The sequence below is a fragment of the Aythya ferina genome (assembly GCF_964211825.1).
Source record: "Aythya ferina genome assembly, chromosome: 2".
NCBI classification, from domain to species: domain Eukaryota; kingdom Metazoa; phylum Chordata; class Aves; order Anseriformes; family Anatidae; genus Aythya; species Aythya ferina.
The window spans coordinates 90,996,031-91,021,274 of record NC_140297.1 but is presented as its reverse complement, the minus strand read 5'-3'; the positions used below and the strand labels follow the sequence as shown (position 1 = coordinate 91,021,274).

At 41.0% G+C, this 25,244-nt stretch overlaps 1 protein-coding gene across 9 annotated transcripts in view; it reads right to left on the bottom strand.

Annotated features, from left to right (window-relative positions):
• The window catches only part of FHOD3 (formin homology 2 domain containing 3), a 394,706-nt gene that overhangs the window by 131,585 nt on the left and 237,877 nt on the right, over positions 1-25,244 (bottom strand). For all 9 annotated transcript variants that reach the window (XM_084510276.1, XM_084510270.1, XM_084510271.1 and 6 more), the window contains exon 6: positions 22,016-22,110. In XM_084510276.1, the coding sequence (XP_084366402.1) occupies positions 22,016-22,110 (95 nt within the window). The remainder of the gene's footprint in view (positions 1-22,015; positions 22,111-25,244) is intronic.

Sequence of the window (25,244 nt, the reverse complement as noted above, 5' to 3'; positions counted from 1 at the left end):
CATATTTTAAGCACTGCAATTTTTTTACGTTGGTGTATATTAAAATGATACTAGTCACCATTTTAATATGCAGCCATTTTCTGCCAATCTTCAAAGAGGGATGCTTAAATAAGGCAAATTTACTGTTGTTAAATGCTGTGCAGGCTCAAGACTGAAGGTGCAGACATTGCAGAAATGAGATTAGATTATTAGACTAGGCTAGATTCCATGTGCTAGCAGTGAATTGCTGTTTGAGCAGCCCATCAAGGCACTGTGCCTCCTTTCTCCAAGCTGAGAAATGGGGATAACACTACTTCTCTTCCTGATATGCTCAGTTCCATCAAGATGAAAAACCCTGGAAGCATAGATGAGAGATAATCAAAAATATCAATTAAACGGCCTTCAAATTCACAATATTGCTTTAAGCTTTTCTTTCTGTAGCCCATGTAATGGTAGGAAGGGCAGAGAAATGCATGCATTTACTATTCTCACAATGAAATTTCTCAGAACTTTGTAACGTACCGAATAATGATTATAAGGTCTGCACACTGTTACATATGTGGTGTGTATCTGCCATTTATCTGCGGTGAGATTTGACATGAAGAGAAAGAAGGCCATTAAAAAGAAATTTATCTGGCTTACCAACAAAACGCAGAGATGAGCAAGTAGTGATTAGTGACTGGTCAACAGAAAGGAAGAAAAAAATAGGCTCATGCCTGGAAATGATTATTTACATCATCAATCATGGTCCAGAGGCAGAAGGGGGGAAAAATGAAAAAAAAATGTACACAGAAGCAGGCAATTCATGCAACAAATCAAAACATATTATAGGCCAATGTGTCCATCAGATGAATATATGCAATTCTGATGGGAGCTTTAAAAGAATATTTTTGGGGTAGAAGTTGGCCCTGTATTAAGCCATTGGTATCGAACTAATGATGTAGCTGAGTTTCTCATGCAGCAGTCACCATGTCATGCAGACATACAGACATTGATTAAAAAAGCTAAGCACTGCAGAGCCTGGAATAAGACAGGAAATGCTACAGGTTTTTTGGGTATTCCTCCCTCTCCTCTTTTGGAAAAAAACAATGATGATCTTCCAGTGAGATGGGGAAGTGATTTTCTCATCCCATTCCATTAAATAATTAGAAGTTATTTTTTTCATTGTTCTACAAGATGCCATCTAAGATCATGCACAGTTTTACACTACAAAACACAAAGTGAGAGAAATCTGTTCTGGTTTTCTGACCCTACAACCAGAACAATCCCCTCAGTTTCTCTTGTAAGAACTGCTCATTGTGTGAAAATTACACACAATTTTTCAGCCAGAAAGGAGGAGAGGACAGACCCTGGAGATAACAGGACACTGTTAGTGTCCTGCAGACACCACGAGGTCAAACTCTAGTCTCAGGTGACTCCTGAGATGGTGTCATCACACCCTTGTGCCAAGGGCCCTAACCACAGAGCAATGAGCTATTCCCCAATTTTGAATGTCTTTCTCTTTTGACCTTTCAGAAATTCCTAAACCATAAGAGTTTGGTTTCAATTACATTTTTAGCTTTTTCCATTGCAAAACATAAAACAAAAGTATTTCGTTGGAAATTTGCCATTTGTCTCCAGAACAGGAACTATGCTCCAATTGTAAAGATTTACAATAGGATTCTTTTTTTTTTTTTCTCTCTCTCTTTTTTCTTTTTTCTCTTCAAATTGTGCAGTTTCAACACATTTATGCTGTTATCAATCCTTCTGAAATGATGGTGTTTTTGACAACTCCAGGCAAATGAACACCAGCAGTACTTCTTGACCTGCCTCCTGTAACTGGGTAAGGACTGTGATTATGTTATCCTAGATAAACACTTCACTTGAAAGAAACTAAAGCAGCGTGAGAAGCAATTTCTGCTAAAACTCATGCTAGTATGAAATGTGCTATCAAACAGCTTTTGATAAGGACCATGCATTTTTCTTCTCTTTTTTTTTTTTTCTTTTTTTTTCTTCTACAAACACACACCTCAAATTGTTTATATATAGCAAGGGTTTTCCAGCATTTCTAGTTACAGATCATAGAGTAAGACTATCTAGTGAAGTCTGTTCTTCTGAAAATGTAACCTTTGTTGGGCACATGTGAAAGTAGTCCTACAGGGGAAAAAAATAAACAAACACACACACACAAAACCACCACCACCACCAACAAAAAACTATGAAGTACATGATATCATTTGAATGTAACTTAGCATTTGGAAGCATACTGACTGGTCAATTTTTCAGTATTTACTGCAAGTGCATGACCCTGAGCTCTATGGATCACAAACAAAGTAGCTGAAGAGTACATCCCATATTTTAAACAGGAATGGTGCTTAGGAATTAGTCATACTTCTATTAAATAAAATGTGCATTTCTGGTGAGCAGAATGAATGAAAAATAACCTCGTCTCTCATGAGTACTACGCCCATGATCTGTTCGGCAACAGACACAACAGTGATATTTCATGTTCTGATAATAAAATAATCAGTTAATAAGAAACAAGATGTGAAACCACTTGTAATTAGAATTCCACACAACAGATGGACTTACAGACTAAAATCTAACCATTGAGGACTGTTATATTGATTACAAGATTAGCTGGGTGTGTGCCTACACGAGATGGCCCTTTGACACCTGTTTGTTTTTCCTTTTTTTTTTTTCTTCCCCTTTATAACGATAGAAGTGTTGCATGCTGAACCTTCCCACTATCCCTCCCCATTGATGTATGAGGTTAGCCTTGAACTCTGCTGTCCGCAGCAGATGTTCACTGGGCTGAACCTCTGGCAACAGGAAGAGTTTGGGAGAATGGCAGTTTCAGCAACTTCCTTTCCTTGGGCAGGGCCAAGTCGATATTTCCTTAGCTGTGTTCCAAAAAAACTAAGAGCGGAAAAGAGTTTTTAGGAACTTAATCCCAGACAGGTCTTTCTCTTCATTCCCCTCTCCGAAATCCTCTTCATACATGTATCACATCATCCTTCCACTACACAGCTGAGTGCCATCTTGCTCTGTGAAGGCAGCTAACGTAAAACAAGGTAACATAACAGCACTCGAGACAAAAGGAGATCAATTTTTAAGAGAGGAGACAGCTAGACAACCTGTTACTACTACGAAGTGCTAAGATGTTACTGATGTGTTACTTATCTCACGCGTTGCATTTAAAGACCTGAAAGCCATCTACAGATAATCAAGCCATGCAAGAGTTGTGTGGAGCAGGAAGTGATTCACCACATTTCACATATGGGAAAGCTGAAATATCGAGAGTTTACAAGGCATATGGAAGATGTAACATTGCATCTTCTTTCATTTTTAAGCCTCCAAATAAATATTTGACTAGCGTGTTTTCGGAAATATTTCTAATTCTAAATGTGAGCTTTCAATTTATGATTAAATCACTTGCGTAATTTTCAGGAGGGGTTAGGAACTATTTGGATGGAAGTCACTTGCTCCACATCAATTTTCTGTACCAAATCGCTTTCATCTGAGACCCGTCTCCTATCATAGCCAGGTCTCTGGTTTGTACAGATTGGCCTGCAGGTGATGAAAAAGAGAATTTCCTCATGACACAAGCCTCAGACTTGCAGTGTGTTTAAATGGGAAGTGTGTACAAAGCAGGACCTCATGTGGAGTTGAAGTCTTTCTCCTAGCCAATGCACAGACCGGCTGCTCAGGTGGAGTTTCAGAGGGGACCCTGTTCCTACCTGTGAAAGTCATTACCATTAAAATGTGTGGCTCTGCAGAGTTATGACCAAAGCCAGAGGAAAACAGAGAAATAAAACTATTAGAGTATCTTCTCTCAGAGCCTCCTTTCAAAATTAAACCCACAGCAATCACAAACAGCACTCCATTTTCACCTTTTCTTCCTCAGACAGCCACGTTGTCCCTTTGTAGGCTAACTCTTCCCTCTGACAATGGAAACCTGTCCCCCGAATTCAGGCATACCTGGTCGTAATGCTGAGCTACTCAACTTTCCGACTCAAATTGCAAACTGCCTTAGGAAAGACCCCAAGTTGGTGTTCCTATCAGAGAAAAGCAAGTTTCCAGCCATTCAGAAAGGGAGCCAGCTAGAAAATTAGTCCCTCGCATACCTTCCAGCCAGACACACCACACGCTGCTGGTTGTACAGAGAGGGCACAGGACATGCAACAGAACCGATGGTATCAAGAGGGTGTGGGATGGGAAGGAAAAACCAAGGAAGGAGGAGAAAAAGGATAACAAATCGCTTCGCTCGTCCTACCGCTCCTGAAACAACTTGCTAGAGTTAGCGGCCTTGACGATGTCCTGTTTAAATAATATCAAGGTTGAGTTCAAGGGCTCTAGGGGAAAAAACTATTTGAGTCTGTAAGTACAGTGGAAAACTACTCTGTTATTATTCTGTGGTTTTATGCACGTGAAATTTGTTCTTTCAACAGTTCCATTAAAAAGTACTTACATTAAATACCAGAACTATGGCTGGGCTTAAGTAACTTCACCTGAAAACCCCTGTAAGTTTAATGATATGGTTGGCAGTCCTTTCCTGACACTGTACAATATCATAGACAATATATTATATAAAAAAAAAAAAAGGCAAAAAAAAGCAAAAACACAAAATGAAAAAAATGAAAACAATCTATGTATGAAATGCGTGGAAGTGGTTCAAATCAGTGTATTAGCAAAGGTTTCAAACCATATTATATTGTCTATTGCAACATCTTTCTTAAGCAAATGATTGGTAACAGGTTATCCTTTTTAAGCACCCTAAAAAGCGAAATACTAGTGGTTTGAACTACTGAAATAATAAAACTGCTGAAAGAACAAGTGTCATACGTAAAGCTATGGAACAAAACCACCACAAACCCTTCTTGAAAGAGTAACTATTAAAGTAAAACTAGCGAAAGGATATATATTCCACTTATTACTGGAACACTAAGACCACTAGTGTTTCACTTCAAGTATGGACTGAAGGTTTTTCTCTGTTCTCAACCTTCTGAGTATTATCAGGCCCTAAAAAGAACCCAGAAGCTGTGCTTTGACTGCAAACCAGACTCACTTATTTAGGTTTGGACAACTTGCCAAATCAAGTTAATAAATAAAGCTTCACTCTGAGGAGCAAATTTGCTCCTCTTTGTCAGGGAGTATAGTGATAAGACAAGGGGTAATGGCTTTAAACTAAAAGAGGGGAGATTTAGATTAGATATATGGAAGAAATCCTTTCCTATGAGGGTGGTGAGGCACTAGCACAGGCTGCCCAGAGAAGCTGTGGATGCCCCATCCCTGGAGGTGCTCAAGGCCAGGCTGGATGAGGCTTTGGGCAACCTGGTCTGGTGGGAGGTGTCCCTGCCCATGGCAGGGGGCTGGAATTAGGTGATCTTTAAGGTTTATTCCAACCCCAGCCATTCTAGGATTCTATGAAATACAAATATCAAAAGCAGTCTCATTTTTCCAGCAATCACCTACTTGTCACAGCCTTCCCAGGCTTAATGCTAAGGCTTGCCACATCTGTTCCTCAGGTCATATCTGAGCATCCTATTTTTTCATACCATAATAAAAAAAAAATACAGGCAGGGCAGTGCACACTTTCCAGTGTTACAAAATGTGTATATATATATATGCATATACTTGGAAATATACGTATATTTGCAAGTTAATTTCTCATAGTAACTTTTCAGTTCTTGTCTACCTAGAGTAACAGATTTGAAGCACACTATGCCCTTACTGCAAGCTGAATACGAAGCTTTGAAAAAACTCTAAGATGCTTCACTAAGTGAATTTCCTCTCACTTTCAAAACCAAAAATTAGAAATATCATTAGGATCTATTCAGAAAACAAAGACAAAGAGGTACTGAGGCTTCCACACAAGGAGATAATGCAATTCATCTGTCCCCAGCTACTGTCTGCCTCTGACTTCTGCCAGAGCAGAAGTGGGTGCTCACACCCACTCTCAGCTGCCACAGCAAATCAAATACACAAACAGAAAAGATGTATGCTTGGTTTGGAATTACAGAAAGGAGAAAGAGGTGCAAGGAGGACCCTCAATAACAGAAAAGGGAAGTGTTTCTATAAAGCACTCCTCGGGTGACATGGCAAAGGCTTCCCAAGTCTGAGTTGGGGTTAACTCCAATCACACTGGTGGTAGCTTGTGTTCAGAAGGTTGGCAAATGAGATAACATCCGTCTCAACTTCATCTTATTCATTCAAATAAGACGACTCTTGGGATCCAGATTCCTCACCATGCCCAGCTCCCAGCTCTAGCTTGACTGACAGCAAATGTCTGTGTTACAACTTATAAAAAAATCTGACTTTTTTTTTTTTTTTTTTCTTTATGAGACATATATATGTGGGTACCACCTTGGGTGATTAAACATGACTAAATGATAAGAGCTGTATCAAGTACATGAGCAAAAATATGGAGAATTCCTTATTTTTATTTTTAAACCCTCTTCTGTTCACAAAGCCTGGCACCTGCAACTTATTTTCTTTCCATCTGTCTCACACACACCCATGCCACCCCCAAACACACACATACTGAAAGGGACACTGGAGTGTCAAACAGATCAGTAACACTTCTTATATAGGTCGCAGTGATCATGTAATTTTGGTATAACAGCAGTCCTACATGCACTAAGATTCAGATGTCCATGGAGATGTCCAAGATGCACTTTTCAGTGCACAAATCACATGAAGATAAGACCTTTTATGAAATGAGTTCCTAGTAGTTCTCTGCATCTCAGGTGCGGTCTGGGACTATGTAAACACTTGTGATGCTCAAGCTTACATGACTTAGTTTTCCCCAGCATTTAGAGAATACTGAGCAGCTTCCTAATGAGCCTCCTACAACACTGACTCACAGGATCTGTGTTTCAGATCCTCACCAGAGCGACAGCAACCCTTACTTTTTATCAAGTTTGACAGGCAGAAAGGGTTAGAAATATGTTCAGCAGACCCTGAACATGGCTATGATGAGTATGCAAGGCTCAGAAACCCATTTTCTAAACGGACAGGTCCATCAGTGCTTCTGAGCTCACACACGAGTGCATGTACAAGTCGCCCACAGCCTGTTTTCCTGGGAACCTGGATGTGTGGCTCCAAGATGAGGCTGGACCAGATCCCTCACCTACATCCTCCAAACTCCCCTGAAACGTGCCATTCTTGCCATACACGTGTTTAAATTGCCTCTTTTGGGAATAAAAAGGGTTGATATTCCTAGAAGTCTGTAGCTACCAAGCTACAGACAGGTTTTCAGCAGCACTGTCCAGGACAGGAGCAGAGCAGTGCAGCCCGCATTTCCTTTCATTTGACCCTTCTCTGTTGCCCTGCTCCAAACCTGAGAACAAAGCACCTTTGACCAAGCCACTGCCTGGGTTGCAGGCAAGCCTTTACTCCGTCATTATTTAACGTGCATTTTGGCTTCATTATTGTCAGAATGAAATGTATTTGTGATGTAGGATTTGAGAATTATCCAGCATCTGGGACTTGAGTAATTTTTAGCCAAGTAATCGCCATGGTCATTCAAAGAGCTGAACCCCCAGAAGCATGAGATCATACTCAGCAGTGATTTGACTTGCATCATAGATCAGTTTTGGGTTGCTGTTTCAGGTCTTTGCGAGCAGCAGAGACAGAAAAAGAAGGGGAAAAAGTTGAAGGGAAAACAAAAAACAAAACCAACCACCCAAGCCTTTCTTTTTCCTGAAGTAACCACAACGGCTTACTTCCAATTTTTTTGGAAGTCAAGAGTAACTGCAGGCAAAATCAGTAGATACAACAATGCCCTAATGAGGGGCAGCAGTTCACAAAGGCAGTAAAATAAACTACTGCATAACATGATCCTTTGTAGCCCGGAAAGCTAAACTGAAATGCGCTGTGGTAGCTGTGTAATGTCTGACGGGAACGGTTCCTACGTATTTAGCCAAGGGAAATGTAGTCGAGATTTGACCCTTTCAACTCAGCAGAGTATTATTTTTGAAGATATGAGTGTATTAGGAGTACTGAAACCAGACTGACTTTTGGTGTTATTTTCCCTAATGTTAGAAAGTGTTTCGTGGTAGGCTCTTGCAGCACTTGACAAAGAGCATTTACTTAAGCATCTAAATAGCTCCGTAAAAGAGAAGTATCATGGAGCAACTGTGTGAGGGGCACAACAGACATTACCACAGTGATCATGGAAATAGCAGATAAAAGTAGCTTTCTTTATTTTCCAAGGTACTGCATAGCCACATTTCCTTTAATAAAAGTAAACCGTCACAATATCTGAAAGTCAGAATATTTTAGGTGTCCACATATGGATTTAGTTGTATAGTTCTTGGCTCTGAATAATAATAATAATAACCATCATCATCATAAAGTTTTCCCAATGCTACAGAGCAAATTAAGAGCCTTGATAGCCAGTCCCTTGCTTTAACCAGGGAAATAGGATCTCAGAACCTGGAAGGGAATGGGTTTCAGGATGGCTGCCAGAAATCCCTCTCTACTACCTCTGAGTAGTAAAGCAGATCTGCCCACATGCGTAATGCCAAACTCAAAAGCTTTGCAAGCTGAAAGTCCTACAACTCCTTTCCATTCCTGAGTCATGTTTCTTCCAGCCTGCACCCACAATACAATTCACAGGAAGACCAGTGTATTCCTGAGTATTTCCTTGGAGAGCCTAGACAGTCTCCCACAAGCGACTGTGGCACTTCCACAGTCCACCTGTTCAGGATGGCGCAATAGAGGTTCAAATGCAGTTTAAGGTACGGAGAGGAGCAAGAGTAATCAAGCAACAAAAGAAATGCCATAGCCTGAAATCTGCTACAGTTTCACAAATAAATACTTCACATTCTGCAGATCAAAAGTAAGCTCGAGTTCTGGTCCCTCTAGGACAAACGGAGGCAGCCAGCAGCTGCAGTTTGACTATTTTCTAACACTTTCCCCCAGCTGCAGTGGGTGAGACCACGCTGCACAACCTGTGCTCTTCAAAATCTGTGCTCTGGCAGTATTCCTCAGCAGGATGCTGGGCGATGTGGGCTCTGGCACCTTGAACTAATATGGACAAGAAGGTAAACAAATTGCAACAGAATTAATAAAACCATTACTCTGATTAAGCTAAGTGCTTTAAAAAATACATGGGGACAAAGACCACAACTCCAGAATACAAATAAAAAGCAGAAATTATCTGTTTTGTTGAACATGCCCAGAGATTAACTAGCTGCATCAGGCTACAAATACCTGACTAAAAGGGCAACAACAGCTGCACGAGGGCATGACAGAGCACCTCGGCTTGTAGAAGTGACCCATGCTAGATAGTAGGTGGAATCACTTTTTGAAGGCACACAGATCTGCTCGGCATTGTGTACTCCCAATCTTTTCCTCAGTCTGTTCATATCCGTCTGTACCCAACAATGTCTGCTAGGTGGTGCTGTGGGATGGCTTTTCTAAGGCACAGAGATCAGATTTTTTTTTTATTTATTTTTTTCCTTCGTCTCCTCACTGATGGTGTTTCAGTTTTTCCCCTCTGCATGAGAACAGCTGTAGTGTCTTCTGCTTCCTGGTTGTACTAAACGGGCACTGTCTGGTCTCCTTTCTTGTGATTTCCTTGCTGCAAGCATGCAGTGGCCACATTGCTGCAAGCATGCAGTAGTTTTGAAGTGTACAGGATATTTGTTTGAAGGTACAGGATATTTAAGCAAATTATGTTTTTATTGACAAAGCAGGATTTAAAGTTAAAACACAGACACACACAAATCAGCGGCATGGTTTCAAATGAAAGGGTAAGTCTTAAGCCTCCTGAGGCTGCAAGAACGAGTAAAATATTACTCTTTTTTCCTTTCGAACTACAACTCATTTCCACAGGGAAAGGCTTTCTACTGAAAAAGCTTTAGAAAGTAACACTCTGAAAGGGGAGGTAACTGGAAGGATGCTGTTTTAGACTTCATTTTCATTCTGGAGCTTAATAACTCAATTGGCAGGATGTTATCAGTGCTCTTGTGTCCATAACATCATATCTAGTGCAAACTGGGATCGAACTGCTGTCAAAATGCGCTGTGCTCATGACCTGTAGGGGAGGGCAAGTCACTACCCTTATTTGTCAATCTGGTGATGTCCATCGCATCTGTTCCACATAACATCGTATTAGTTTAGCCAAAGATGACAACTAATCCTAACCCACCCTTCTGAGCAAAAGGGGAGGAAAACAGAACAACCCCCCCCAGATGAGTAATTGCAGGACTAACCACATCAGGTGGTGACGTCAGGTACGACTTGCGTTCAGCTTCCAGGCCCTGTCCCACGGCCCAGCTCCTTGGGTTCTTCTCAGAGTACTTGCTGCTTGCATATAAAAACTAAGCTAGTAAGTGACATGGCTGTCTTGATGCATACAGCAGTTTCTACTTGGTAAGCGGGCATTTTCTGTCTGATACTCTGCTCTGAACTTGGATCTTCCACAGGGCATTCGCCTTGCATCTCCTCTATCAAAGGGGGATGACAAGGAAAGGAGAAAGGATATCATGCAAGGAGAATTTTGAAGTCTGTCAGGACTCTAAGCAAGTTTGGCAGCAATCCCTCTACCAGATTTGCAGCTTCCACAGATGGCCAGCTGAGTAAATGACCAGGCAGCGCAGATCTGGAAGCAAACATCTTCAGGTCTATCCCATCCTTCCCTCCACTGGCACCCACAATCCGCACGATGGGGGACCCTACAGCTCCTCTCCGCACAGAAGAGCAGCCCAGCAGACATCAGATGAGGAGAGCACAATCATGGGGAAGCCAGTACGCAGTGAGGAAGACAAAAAGAAGTGACACAAGAGCAGAGCACTACAAACCACTGAGAGTCACACGGAAATTATACCACCAGAGACACAGAGGAGCAAGTGCAAAGTGGAGTTCTGTTCACTGTACTTGAAGGAAAACAGGGTGAACAGAAATTCAGTCTGCATGGGATTAATAATTTTGAGGCAATCCCATACATTAATACCTGCTGGGGTCTCTTACCCAATTTTCCTCTTTTGTTCACGTTTTGCACAAAAGGCTGTAAACATGCAAAGCTCTACCAGGGAAGTATTCACACTGTGAGTTAGAGGAGCTGCTATTCCCTACAAAATCGTAACAATAAGGAGCTTAGACAACAACACAGTGAAATTTTAAGTGCTGTGGAGGAAAGAAAAAAAAGGTTTCTGAAGAGGATGCTTTAAATTTATCACTAAAGGATGCAACTACACACTGCTGGAAATGAAAGAAACCAAACATTTACTGCAGTTCTGCGCCTTTTAATGAGAAGAGGAAATTCAAAAATAAAAGGGACCAACCTAGAAAAAAATCCACACTGGTTAAGGTATTAACAGTACTTTTATACTAAGCAACACATTCTTGCTTTTTATTAATGTAGTCTTCAAGGAGGAAAACAGGAGAGGGAGGGGGCGGCAAGTAAGGAAGTATCTGAACTCCTCGTCCAGTTGCTGTGATCAAAGAGGATCACAATATTGGAAGAGAGTACTCAGCAGGTCCAGATGAAACACATTTCAGTGTGCCATGGGAGCTAGTTAGAGAACCTGCTGGCACGCTGGAAACTATTTTGAAAAGACTTTATATGGTATAAACCACTACTAGAGAACTGAGGGAAAAAAAAAAAAAAAAAAAAAAAAGCATAGAGAACTTTTCTTTTGATCTTGATCTTATGAAAAGTACTCGAAGTCCACATATTTTACAAAACATCTTCCTTCCTGAGCTGAAGAGGCCAAACATAAAAGCTAAGAGATAACAAAGATGAGTACTAGGGCAACAACCTGGTGCAGGAATTTTAGTGACCCGAGCTGGTAGGAGCTCAGAGGTTTCTTAGGATGCACTACCTGCTGAATATAAAGCCATCACGTACATTTTGATGATTTCAGTTTTTGATAGAATATTATTATTATTATTACTTTAACCATTGTCCAGGTATCCTCAGCTAGTAGCTGTTGCTTTAAAGAAGGACTATAGCTAAATAAAAGAATGATGAGCATTTTTGAGAGACGCCAGAAGGAAAGATATGGTAACAATTAGTATCAGGTTCAGCTTTCACCTACATATCTGTCTTTAACGCATGTAATCTGTCCCTCCACTCCCTCGTGTTCTCCCCCCAGGGCTGTAAAATCCAAACGCTGATTTTCCACATGAGGGACTGAGGCACAAAGGGATTTGGAGACCGGTTCAAGAATGTGCCTGGACTCTGTATTCAGCCTCAGTGTCCCAAAGTCTGGACTCTTTCCATAGCTGGGTCATTCTTCCAGGCTGAGCTACAAGTGAAACACTGGGATATTAACTGCCGTGTTGGCTGAGCTGTGTCAGATCTTGTTTACACGATGCTGTGAAAAATGCTGGATACCACCTTTCCTGTAGGTGGGATCCCACTACCGCACTACATGTATGGCAACCAAGACAGTGACTGATTTAGGATGAAAATCAAGATGAATTTAAGAAGAAGAATAAAGACAAGGCTGTACTGATTAATTCAGTTTCTGTCTCAGTGGGTTTCCTAGTTCCAGAAAGATAGGAAATTCACACAAAAGATGGAGAGAGAAGGTTAAGCAGCACAGGTCAACAGAAAAAGGTAGGCCCGCGTGAGTAGACACCGAGTACACAGTGGATTCAGTTCACACTTTTAGAGGAGTACGAGATCCTTGTGCAGCCAAAAGTTTGAACAGAGTTTGCATGGAATTTCTGCTGTTGTTTCCTTACAAATTGCATTTCGGCAACATCCCATAAAAAGGGTAGGCCCCAACAGCGCAGTTCCTCTCAGAAATCTTTAGTAACAATTCAATAATCATCAGAACAGAGGGGAGATGATGCAGCAACTTGGTAACTAACTCTGGGGCTCCAAAAGTTTACTATAAACACTATAAGCAGTGAGAAAAAATGAAGCAATTAAAATCATCTTGCCCATATCTTCTAAATTAAACTACACTTGTCACAGACTGAGTATCTTGGGGATATTGTGATAAATTCATAAGGTAAGCCCAAAGCTCTGTTAATACAGACTGCCACCATTCTTCAAACCTGAGGGAATAAATGAAAATTAGCCATAACGCCTGCTAACTGTCATAAAGAGCCAGCATCTTAAAACACACCAACGAATGCAGAAAGTTGACCACCTCCTTTCTTCCTACAAAACTGCACATGTGGTCTCAGCATACATACATACCTAAGCTTTCTGCTGGCAGAGCAACCAAAAACCTGTTTCCAAAGCTCAGGACACTTAATTAAGCCTCAGAGAATCTGGATGCAAGTAGTTTTTTCCTTACACTGGTCTCACTGTGTGGGGGAAGAGGAACAACATAACAATTGGGCAAGAAATACAGATGAGGTACCTGTCTGTAGCGCTTTCTGGAAACATGCCTATTCACTATGCTTTGTTCTCTTATTTTCCTGCTGATGTTGTACACTTCTCTCCTGCCACATGTGATGCAGGCCTTGATCCCCCCACTCACCAAGGCTCACGGCCCCACTGCACACCAGGACATCTGGTGCCCATCTTGAACGCAAGCACTTGTCCAGCAGCTTGCTGGAATGAGGCACGGGAGACCAAGGGGATATGAGGACAGAGTACAAAGGGGTTTTTGCTACTGTCACAAGCCCACAACTTTGATTTTCAATGCCTATTCACTGGGAGTATTAAGTACATAAACCAGAACCAGTCATCTGATAGATGAGCACTGTAGCAGGTTTAAAGTAATGTCATTTTTTTCTCAGTAATGGTCATTTCAGACTGAAGATGGCTGATGCCCTGCTCCTGGGCTCCTTTACTGCCCTCCTGCCAATATCAGATGCTGTAAAATTTGGTAGCATTAGTCTTAGTTTTGGAGATCAGGACTCGGGGAAGGGTGGATGAATGGCTTCCTACCAGGATGCCAACACTCAGGCCACACGCAAGCGTGCACACAAATAAGCACTCCCTGTGCCCTCCCATGTCCCGGGGCTGCAAAACTGAAAGCAGCTAAGGTCTCGTGGTTGGACACTGAATTACTGACTGGACTTGGGAAATGATTATGATAACAAAATCCGAGGAAATTCAGAGGAAGTGCATTAATTGTATTACCTGGATTTCTGCACTCATTTATTTTTAGAGTAATAAACTCCGCCTCATCTGAAGTTCCAAGGTAACCTATTTTGATTTTGGTAGCATTTCAGTAACCAGATGAGCTTTCCTTGTTCTTCATCAAAACTTCACAGTAGTCCACCTGCCCTCCACCAAGCACCACAGACACTGCCAGAAAAGATGCACCCCTGCATCAGCTAAGAACAACAGAGACCAGAGGATGGGTAACCCTGCAAGCTGAAGCATTATGCAGTGAGCTCATTAAACAGTGCTTCCAGAGAAAAATCAGTCACAACTGCTTCTTTTATTTCCATAACACGCTGCATTCCCTTAAAATGCAGTTTACTAAAATCCCGACTGAGTAATAATGATATTCCTACCTGCAAAAAAACAACTTAGCTATCCCAACAGGTTTGGCATAATGACAGCAGGGTGTTTCATACAGGCCAAGTTGATTTCCGTGTTTAGATATGTGTGAGTATCTCAGGGAAGCATACTTCTTGCATCTGATGGCACATACCATAAACTTGGATTACAATCATCTGCTTTTTATCCTCGGAACAACTCGTTTGTATTCCTTCCCTCTTTTCCATCTGACAATTTTATGGCTGAAAATCTGCTGCTTTTCTTGTTCAGATTTCATAGTCAAGAACGTTTCAAACTGGTGGCTTCGTGCAGGCTGAGGTGACAACAAGCAGGCTCCATTTTCTTTCCCTACAAGCCTCAATACAAACCAGCTTTCCACCTGCATCTTCACCTTTCATACTAACGCTGGACTTACTGCTTGTTAAAAAACACTAGCAGCTAACAGCAAACATTAATAGCTAGGCCCTGAGGCACAGTAATTTGCTCACAAATGTCAATGATAATAGATCTGTGACTCTGAACTGCTTCAGTGAAAGAGAGCAATGCTATTCTAAAAGTTAGCATCAATTTTTATGTTTTTCTTTTTTTTTTTTTTTCTCCTCCACACTTAATTATAGTATTACACTTTCTTTTTCTTCATGCCTTTCATTTACAATAAAAAAATTGTACATCTATAGGGAAACATGGTATTTTCTGGAAAAGATTTGGATATATTTCACTCCCTGCTAACAGGACATTTTCTCATACATGCTTGAATAGATGTGATCAAGTGAAAAGTTGAGCCTGAACATTCACCACATTGTTGGCAGTTAATCATTATATTTTCTCATTCTCCACTTCAAATGAGTTGAAATAAGATCTCTGACGTGATATGGGGGAACTGCGTGCTTTCTAAGCATCATCTTGATCTACAAGAGTTCATTCTGAATGTAGAAAAATAGGTATTTATCCCTTCAACATACTTGGGGTGAATGCAACAGACTGAGCTGATAACTACTGCTGTGGGACTGGACTACTGCAAACAGCCGTATTTGATGGGATGCCTTTGAAACTCATCTACAAATATGGCTGGTAAAAAAAAGGACTTGAAGCAGTCTGTCTGCTAGGTCGGACAGAACACAGCGAGCACATAATGTAGTCTGCACTGGCTGGCTTATCCTATTCCAAGTTTATTGCAACATCCTGATGCTTATCTTCAAAGCACTAATTAAATACAATTCAAAATAAACTATGCTCATGCAACAGTGTAGTTACAGATTCTGAGTGGAAGACCACGGGAAGCTTTCCACTGACTTCAGTAAGCACTGGCTCAGGCCCCTGAAAGGCAGGAAGTAGAAAAGTTAATTTCCTATAAATCCAGGATTTTCTTTCTCCGGTACACAACCATTTTCATAACAATAGTTCAATGGCTAACTGCATATCAGATGAGATTTAAGAGCCAGTTCCTAAGCTGACATGAATGGTCACAGTTCCGCTGAACTCCAAGCAGTCCTACCTCTTCACCCCAGCTCAAGTTCTCGAGCATGGGGCAGGGCACTCAAGGGGAGAGTTGTCTCTTCTAGGAGGCAAAGGAACCTGAGGAACTGAAACACTGACACCTAATGGACATTTCTACCTGGGGTAGACATGAAAACAGAACAAAAATACAGGGTTATTGGATTTGTTGCTGGAGGTAAGAGATAATGCAATCTATGTTGTTTGTACATTAGCTATATATGGAGTCTCATTTGTCAAAGGCTGCAAATGAGTTCATTAACCACCACAGCAGCAGACTGGGAAGATGACAGCATATGAAATTAATCGAATTCGGTCTTTGAGCTGTGTAATTTCTTCTGGATGCTTAATTTTTCTATCAGGCCTGCTTTTCCTCCAAACACATTAAGAATAAAGAGCAAGAGAATTCAACAGCACTACCTTCTGCTCAAAAATTGGGCATATTCCTGTGCATATTCCATTTCATCATCCAGGCAATGTTAACTCAAAACAGGCCATCCATACACAATGATTTACAAAATATATCGTCAGAAAAATTCATGAAATGCAAATACATGACATTTCCAAGAACCTCATCATGAAAGTACACCATCCAATCTCTAGTGGTGAGTTTATTTAACATGTTTTGCTCTTCTGTGGTACTCAAGCTAATATCTCCAGTCTTATTCAGATCTTTTAATTCCCTATGGTTTGTAACTTTCTCCATGGCTATAAATCACTTTACCATAAGATCTGTAGATCCAGCTCAACATCCATTTTTACAGGATTTGGTGAGAAATTTCTTGAGGAAAAAAAAACAACACACAAGTTCAAGCTCTATGGTATTCTCTGCTCTGTTCATGACTTCAGTTGAGTGCAGGCATAAAGGGCTTGTGAAACACACTGATTTAATCAAGTGCTTAAACTGAGTATTTGCTTCTACATACCTTAAATGACTCACTTGTAAAATTAGGTTTAGTGCTTTGTGTAACTAACAATATTATTTCTTTCAAAATTATCATGAAATGACTTGCCAACCATATACATGTAGATGTTTCACAGTAACCTCACAGGTAAAAGCTCTACTGAACTTTTCTTTTGAAAACAGAAACTTTATTTTGAAACCAACAATTTCATACACTACAGCTATGTCCCATTTGAACACTGATTTCAAAACAAAGAGGAAAGAAAACACATTCTTTTTCTTCTTTTGGATTGGTTTATATTTAAAATATTCAGAAAGTCACTATTCAATACAAAGGGAAGCAAAAAACTCACACGAGGCACAGGGACAACCTGCTAGCTAAAATTCATATTTAACCTTGCAATATAGGACCCAGACAGAAGCAAAGTAGAAAAAAAAATTAAAACAAGATGTGAGATAGGAATCTTTAATCAACCTTGTTGTGTCAGCCTAGGCCTAGCATTCTTCCCAATCTTCTGAGGTTACCCAGCACCACTTTGAAAATGGATTACTTTCCACTGAAAACAATGCCAAAAAGGAGCTTTAGCTCCCCTGGGGAGAATTAGAACGGCCTGGATCATCAAATGGGAAAAAATAATCATTATCAGTAGCAGGCAGAAATGGAGGGGAAGAAAAGGTGAAACCAGACTCAAGATGTGGAATGCTTAATGTCTTATACATTTGAAGACCAGCGTGAAGTGGCAAAACCCTGCAGGTTTGTGATGCTAAGGAACTTTTGCTTCCTTTACTGGATGATATAAACAGTTGTTTTTTCTCCGAGATGTTTTGTTTGGAAATGTAGTTTTTGTAAACACTCAGTAACCAGTCCTGGAGAGGGTAAGGCACTGATACAGCATTGTGTGCTTTCTATTAACAGTTCTGAGTGAATACCAATGCATGTGAAAGATAATACATATTACCTCATACATGTTAACAGATGAAAAACACATTACAAGGACTAAATGTGGCTTAGCACTTCTACATCTCTAACCTGGTGTCCCCTGTTTTGCGTAAGAGAAATTTTCCAACAGTCCTTGCCATCACCCATCAAACCAAGCCTACCTGCAGGTGAGCCACCAGAGAGCTCCAGAGGGCTCTGTGCTGCCAGCACAAGTGCCTCAGGTCCCTTTGCAACCAGGCTAAACATAACTTGCAATTTGATACGAAAACTTAATTCTAATTTCAACAGCAGCAGTGTACAGCTGGCAGAAAAAACAAGGAAGTGGTAGAAATATCGTTTCCCAGATGCTGCACGGTTGAATCTAGGTTTGGGTTACAGCATGTGGTCAGTTAAAGCAAGATCGTTAAAGCAAGATCCTTCAAAGGTTAGTTTACTTAAAATAATAATAATAATAATAATAATAATAATAATAATAATAATAATAATAATAATAATAATGGAACAATGCTGAAAGCACTGTTAAGTAACATTCATTGACTCATTGTTTGGGGGTTCTGTCTTTAAGCAAACGATCTTGCATGAATGTTCCATGCTACCATTGAACGCTGAGAGAAAACCCTATTGACACAGATACCCCCTATACATGTAACTTCTGGCTTATATAGGATGATCATGCCCTTGGCCATGCTTTAGCCCTCTTTTGTAGTAGCACAGCAGTACACTGCTGACTTCAGTTAGGGATTACCAGTCTGTGGATGCAAACAGGATGTAACCATACACCTACAATTAAGCACATACTTGAATGCTTTATTAAATGGGGAAAGGCTAATGAACATAGCTGTGTACATAGCTAATGATGAAATAGCAGTGATGCATTTACTGAAATTTGGGTTATCCCGTGGATGTGATGCTCCGGTGATCTACTAGCCACTGATGACTGGAAAGCAGTGCACACCGAAGCTGTGAAAGGCCACTGGCACATACCAGCATGGTCACACATGGGTGCAGGTGTATTGCAATGGCCCTGGAAGTTTGGGCCTTGCTGATAACGTTCTTATCTTTAAATAGCATGGCAGAAGCCAACTTGAAGTTTCCAATCTAATGCCTATGTAATACCAGTTTGAATCAGAGGCTCTTTCTCCACTAGCACGAGTCATCTACGATTAACCTTCCTCCCTTTTTTCAGTTCCTCACCCTGATGCCACTGGTGCCTTTAACCTTGTGTAAGGGCAGCAGCACTAGTGCAGCCACACTGCTCCAGTTTTAACCACCTCACCAATAACTTTGTTCAGGGAAAATTTAAACTACAATGTTACAATTAATGGCACTATCCAATAATCCATCTATATAAAAATCTATTGATGCTTAGGGGATAAAACCAGAGTGGAACTATCAATAGTAACGCATATAACGGTGACAACCCAGAAGGGCTTTCAGTTAATTGCTTATACTTCTTTTGTCTCACTAATTTCAAGTTTCAGTCCCCTCCCTTCCCCTAACCCAGTGCAGAAGTATCGCTAGGTGCCTGAAGTGGAGCTGGGTGCCAAAATTACAGCTGTCACAGTGCTGAGTGTGACAAACCCTAAGGTCTTTCGCTAAATGCATGTCCTGCAGTGGAAAACCACATGAAATCACATACTGCTCTAAGCGAGGAAGGGAGACAGAGGCAGCAGCCCCACACACAAATACAGCAGAGCAAGTAACAGTAAAAGGCCAAAACTGTTATAGAAATTGACAGAAAAAAAACTGCAGTGGAAAGAATTCAACCACCTCCACTGCTGAGTTTATTAAACCTCATCAGAGTTTTTGAGAGGGCAAGAAGCAATGTGTCCAGCCACAGCTGTGGCAGCTGAACGGCTGCGTGCCTTCTGTTTCCTCTTAAAGGGATTTGTCTTGATACTTAATTGGCTATTTTACTGTTCCTTTTTGTTCAGCAGTGTTAACAGATTTTCCCTTCCTTTGCTGCAGAGAAGGGACCGGCATAGTAGGACTGCAAGTTAGGCTATAGGTATGGTGCAGATTCCACAGATCTCTTTTTCACAGAAAGCCCAAAACCATCTTGAAGTGTATAAAGCAGCTGTCACACCACATTGTGATAGTAAGCCTGTCATACCTTTGATTAGCTTCTGGCACACATGGACATGGACTTACATCTCTTCCAAGACAGTCAAATAATAACAAAAAAGCAACTTTGATGCTACCTGAAACCAAACTATTCAAAGCACATTGCCCGCATTCCTTAGCTGCAGGCACTGAGCCAGGATATGGAGATAATCATTTGGGCTGACCATGGGGGAGGGAAGAAGGAGTTTAAGGACTAGAGAGTTACTCTGGTCAAGAAAATCTAGCCAGAATTTCATCTGCAACGTAGCAATACAGACTTGTATCTCCCTGACTATGTGCACTAGAGAATTAAAGTAATTATGGATATCACAGCTTTTTTTTTTTTTCCTTTCTTTGCTTGATTCTTTCATCTGTTCTATAGAAAATAAGCATCCATAACAAGCAAACCATTTCTCTCTCTTCTGGCACTGCTTTTCCAACTGTGGCTAACGTTCCCTGCTTCAGGAGGGCAAACTGCCCAGCGTAACACCCGGCCAGCAGTGGAACACTTTATGTGGGGGAAAATTGTCTCATCATCTCCCAAACATGAACTGCTCATTAACCATGCTCAGCAAGCCCGAGATTTGATGACCACAATTATGATCTTACTTTTACATATCTACCGATATTAGCAGTCAACCCAGGTAAATCAGTTCTGTTAACATTGCAGTATCTATTCTTTGTTTGATTGCCCTCTGCAGCAGTGAAATTTCACACTGTAGAAAAAAAATCTGTAGTGGCTATAAAGCACCCGTGGGACACAGACCTCTTTTTTTCTTTCCTGTCATGGATACTATTTTTAAGAGGGAAAGGGGGAAAGCAGTAGCATCTCTGAGTCACTGCAGTATCCACAAAGCAATTTTCTGTGACTCAGCCACTTGAGGAAAAATTTCTGGACATCATTAATTTTTATTTATTTTTTTAATAATTCTAATTACGGATTCAACTCCACCAAGTATGGCATCTTTCAAGTTGTTAACAATACCTAACATACCCTATACCACTTACTGTGTCATTCAGATCTGTCCCAAGAAGGTGGGGAGACGGCAAGAGCAGGAGCAATCCCTGCGGCACTTAACAGACTTCAACTAAAGTTGGAATTGCAACAGATTGCAGATTTGTGGCTTTACCTACCTTATCACTGTTCAGGATGGAGTGTAAGCAGAACATATGTTCTTCTTTTTCAACTTTCAACATAGGTAGCCTTAAAAGTTGGATGATAGCAACTCAAGCGACATAGACTCTGGTATAGATCTACAGTTGTTGCCTCCTCATATGCAGAGAACAACAAAGAATCCTCTGCAGCCAGGTACTAGACTTTATATTAGTACTAGAGCTCTCTAGAGACAAAGGAGGGAGCCATTCTAATTTGTTCTCCCCCCATGCTCAGCAAAGTTGAGCAGGACAGAATGGCTAAACTGTACAAAAAGTTTTGCATTCACAGAATGCAAAGGGGAAAAAAAAAAACACACACTCACACACACAAAGTGGTCCCAATTAATGTCTTGGTAACTGCAACTGCAAGAAAAAAAAATAATCTGCTCCATGGTCAACTGCACTGGCAGCACAGACAGTAACAAAGGCATCTCTAGGTCAGCCCTGAGCAGAGCAGGCTGAGGGGAGGCCTCATGGCGGCCTGCAGCTCCCCCAGGAAGGGAGCGGAGGGGCAGGCGCTGAGCTCTGCTCTCTGGGGACAGCGACAGGACCCGAGGGAACGGCATGGAGCTGGGACAGGGGAGGGTCAGGCTGGGGGTTAGGGGAAGGTTCTGCACCCAGAGGGTGGTCGGGCACTGGGACAGGCCCCACAGGGCAGTGGTCACAGCACCGAGCCTGCTGGAGTTCAAGCAGTGTTTGGGCAATGCTCTCAGACATAGGCTCTGTTTTTTGGGTGGTCCTGTGTGGAGCCAGGAGTTGGACTCGATGATCCTGTGGGTCCCTTCCAACTCAGGATATTCGGTGATTCTAGTACCTTTGCTTTCAAAAACAGAGTGAGTACCAAAAGCATAAAAGAGTAGGAAAAAGTTAGAAAAAGAAGTAACAGCCCAGTGTGCCCTGGTTTCTATGCAGAGCGTTATGTACTCATTTAGAGCCTAACACAGTCTGTTAAAACCCTAATGCATACGTAATACAAATAGAATGCTTTTAAAGAAACCAAAAACATATAAAGCAAGAATTTTGGAGAGTGTCTTACCTTTGACCCAATAAGCGTGTACAGCCACTGGATGGTTTCATTATGATTTATTACTCCATTCATGCCATCAACATAGAGCATAATTTGTCCCAAAGCTATTGTAAAGAAAAGAGAAAAAAAAAATCAGACCTGGTGAATATATACATTATAACTCTAAGAATTGCTGGCCATTTACTGTAAGCATTGTTTTCCGGGGACACGGGGAGCCCAACTAACAAAAGCTGCATTGGGCAGGATTCTGCTGGACAAGATCCTGGGCAACTGCAGTAACTTTACTGACTTCATCTGGATGATATAAGTGTGAATTTCATCTAGTGGCAAGCATGGGCACTTGTTCCTTTCTAAAGGATGTCAGGTTTTATTGCCCCAAACTCTGAAAACAGTATCCTACATGCTGCTTACTATCCTAACAGATCCATTACCTAAAATGTGTTAGATCTTGTGAGTCAAAACTTTTCCCCCTTGTTTCAGCACTTTTATAATGCTTTAATCAGTGCATTTGGATTGACCGTTTCAGTTAATTTCAGTAATCTGAAATTACAGCAGGGCAATTAACACCAAAAAGGAGAGCAAATATTCACCATTGCATAGTGCTCGCTCGCAGTAAGAGTTTTGCATTTTAGTGAGAAAATACAACAAAGCATGGTCAACAATGAATCATCTTTATTCATTGATTCTAAAGCATTTGCAACATTTCAAAACATGCTAGCAAAATATTTCATAACAATAATTCCATAGTTTGTAATCCTGATAATGTAAGACTAGAGAAAACAGCTATTAAATCTTTTCAGACTGATAAGGAAAGACATTTTTCATAAGGATTATGAAAAGTGGATTAGCAAAATTCATCTATCATCTTCAAAAGTTTCCACTGTTAGATCTTCTGCTTTATAGCAGGAGATCAAAGCACAGTGGGATGAAAAAGAAATCACTGATGTAACACCTTTCAGCACAGCCTGTTGGCATAACAGCTCAATTATATAAGGCACAACCCGACAAGCCCCTCGTACATCGCTTTATGGGGGAAAAAAGCAAAAAACCCACAGGGTGAGGAATATTACGACATTATTAATCTTCCAAACACATTCTAAACATTTGCTGAATTTTATGTAGGTTGTGAACCATGCAGTACTGCTTTCCTTGAGGGGAGATCTTCAAAGAAATGTGCATGTTAAGCGAGAGCTTTAAATACCCCTATAAGCTGAGCAGCTTTCATTTTTACATCAAGTCTCCCCCTTTTTCTCTGGACTTTTATTCCTTATCTAATCTGTTACACCAAGCTAGAAGCAAAGCTTGAACCTCCACAGTCATGAAGACAGAGAAAAGGAGAGCAAGAGTGCTGCATCGAGGGGATAACTGGCATCTTAGGCAGGCTGCCCTGTTCTGGGGAGGTGCACATCTCTCTCCACTGCTGTACAGGAAGAAATCCTTCACCGTGCTTCTAAGACATGGCTCAGGTGAATAACATTAGGTGGCAGGGACACAGGCCCAAGTGTTAAGGTAAAACAAAAATGTAAGGCAGTCAAAAAAAGGAGATAAGAAGTGCACCAACTGAATAAATGGCTTCTTTGTCGCGCTCTCCTTGCAGGTCTCAGAAAGTGGAGAGCACAGCTATCCCATCAGTAATCAGAGAAAGTTCTTAATTCTTGTTTTTACTTCCTTTCAATACCAAAAAGATTTGGCCCTTGATCAGGATGAGATCCAGTCATGATAAGGTCACCAAGCCTTTTTTTTTTTTCTTTTTTTTTTTTTGTACAAATTCTTCGGTTGGGGGTGAAGGGATTTAATTTGAATTTGAAACAAATGTGAAACAAATTTTACTCTTGGCACATGCTTTCCAAATTAATATAGAAATCAAAGGCAGCAAGAAGTCTGCTTTTAAAGGCAAAACATGCACGCGATACAAAATTACCCTACTGCTTATACTTAAGACCGATTAGAATGGATGTTTAATGGGGATCTGGAATGCATTACTCCAGCCTCTTAGATGCAGCTCTTCACTACAATAGGTTAAGGCAAATCAGTAGACCTTAGAAAGAAGACACAGAAAAGTTTAAGGGATTCCTTTCATCTACTACTACTACTAACCTTGCCCCCCATCTCCCAATTCCTTCCCACAAACTTTTTTTTTCCTTTTTCTTTTTTTTTTCTGTTAATATTAACGCTATCCCAAGTATATGATAGCATCTATATCTTTCCAGCAACAGAAGGGGTCTTTTGGTTATAGGTGAAAGGTTAGTAACACATGATAAAACCACTAGTGCTGCCACTTGATGTAGTGGCCAATAAGCTTCATGGGACAAAGAATTACAAAGAATGCCATGAAACATCTAAGACAGGAGATACGTTTGCTATGGAGTCATGCTGTCCACATACAAGGCATGGCTCCAGTTGTTATCTGCCACACATCAAGTTATCAGCAAGTTATCAGCTGCTGACAGACCTTGGAACAGAGCTTCATATTGTTATTTCCTGTCTCCAGGGGTCAGAAAAATGAAAGCAAGACATGATAGGCAGTGCTGAGAGGAAAATGACTTTCATTAGAAGGAAGAACAAGTTATGGAGTATCTATGTGCACTTTCTATAATGTTGATGCCCGATAACTTCTTTGGAAAGGAAAATAATTCTATGAGAAGAGTGGAATGTTTTTTGTATTTTTTTTTAAATGTAAAATGTTTTTCACCTAACATCAAGTGTCTGTGCTGAAGAAGCAGAGGTAACACCCATCAAACAAACAGTACAGAAGTAGAATAAGATGAGGAGACCACAAAAGCACCAGTGTAGGAGCCCAGCTGATGGGCTGCAGGGTTCCCAGGCTCTCCTGGAGCTTGGGACTGACTGAGCAGGGCACACCAGCCTTGCACTGCATGGACACACGGCACCCTACACCATTTGGTATTCCCTGCAGCTTTTTTCTGCAACTGTTAGCCTACATCTCAGCCCATGGCCATAGATTGCAACGATAGCTGTGGCTGTGCTGCACACTCCGTGAACACCCATACCCCGTGTGTGCATGTCTGCTTGCACATGCACAAACACACACAGCCTTGTCCAGGAAGGGCAAGCTAATTTGCAAGGCAGCCTAAGGTTGTTCAGCAGGACAATCTGCTCCAAAACCATTTAAGTTCACATTCATACGTGCCTTCAACCAAACTTTTTTTTTTTGACTGAAAACCGAGGAGGTTATTTAATCCATTTAATCCCATCTCTCAGCCAACTGGAATTCTCT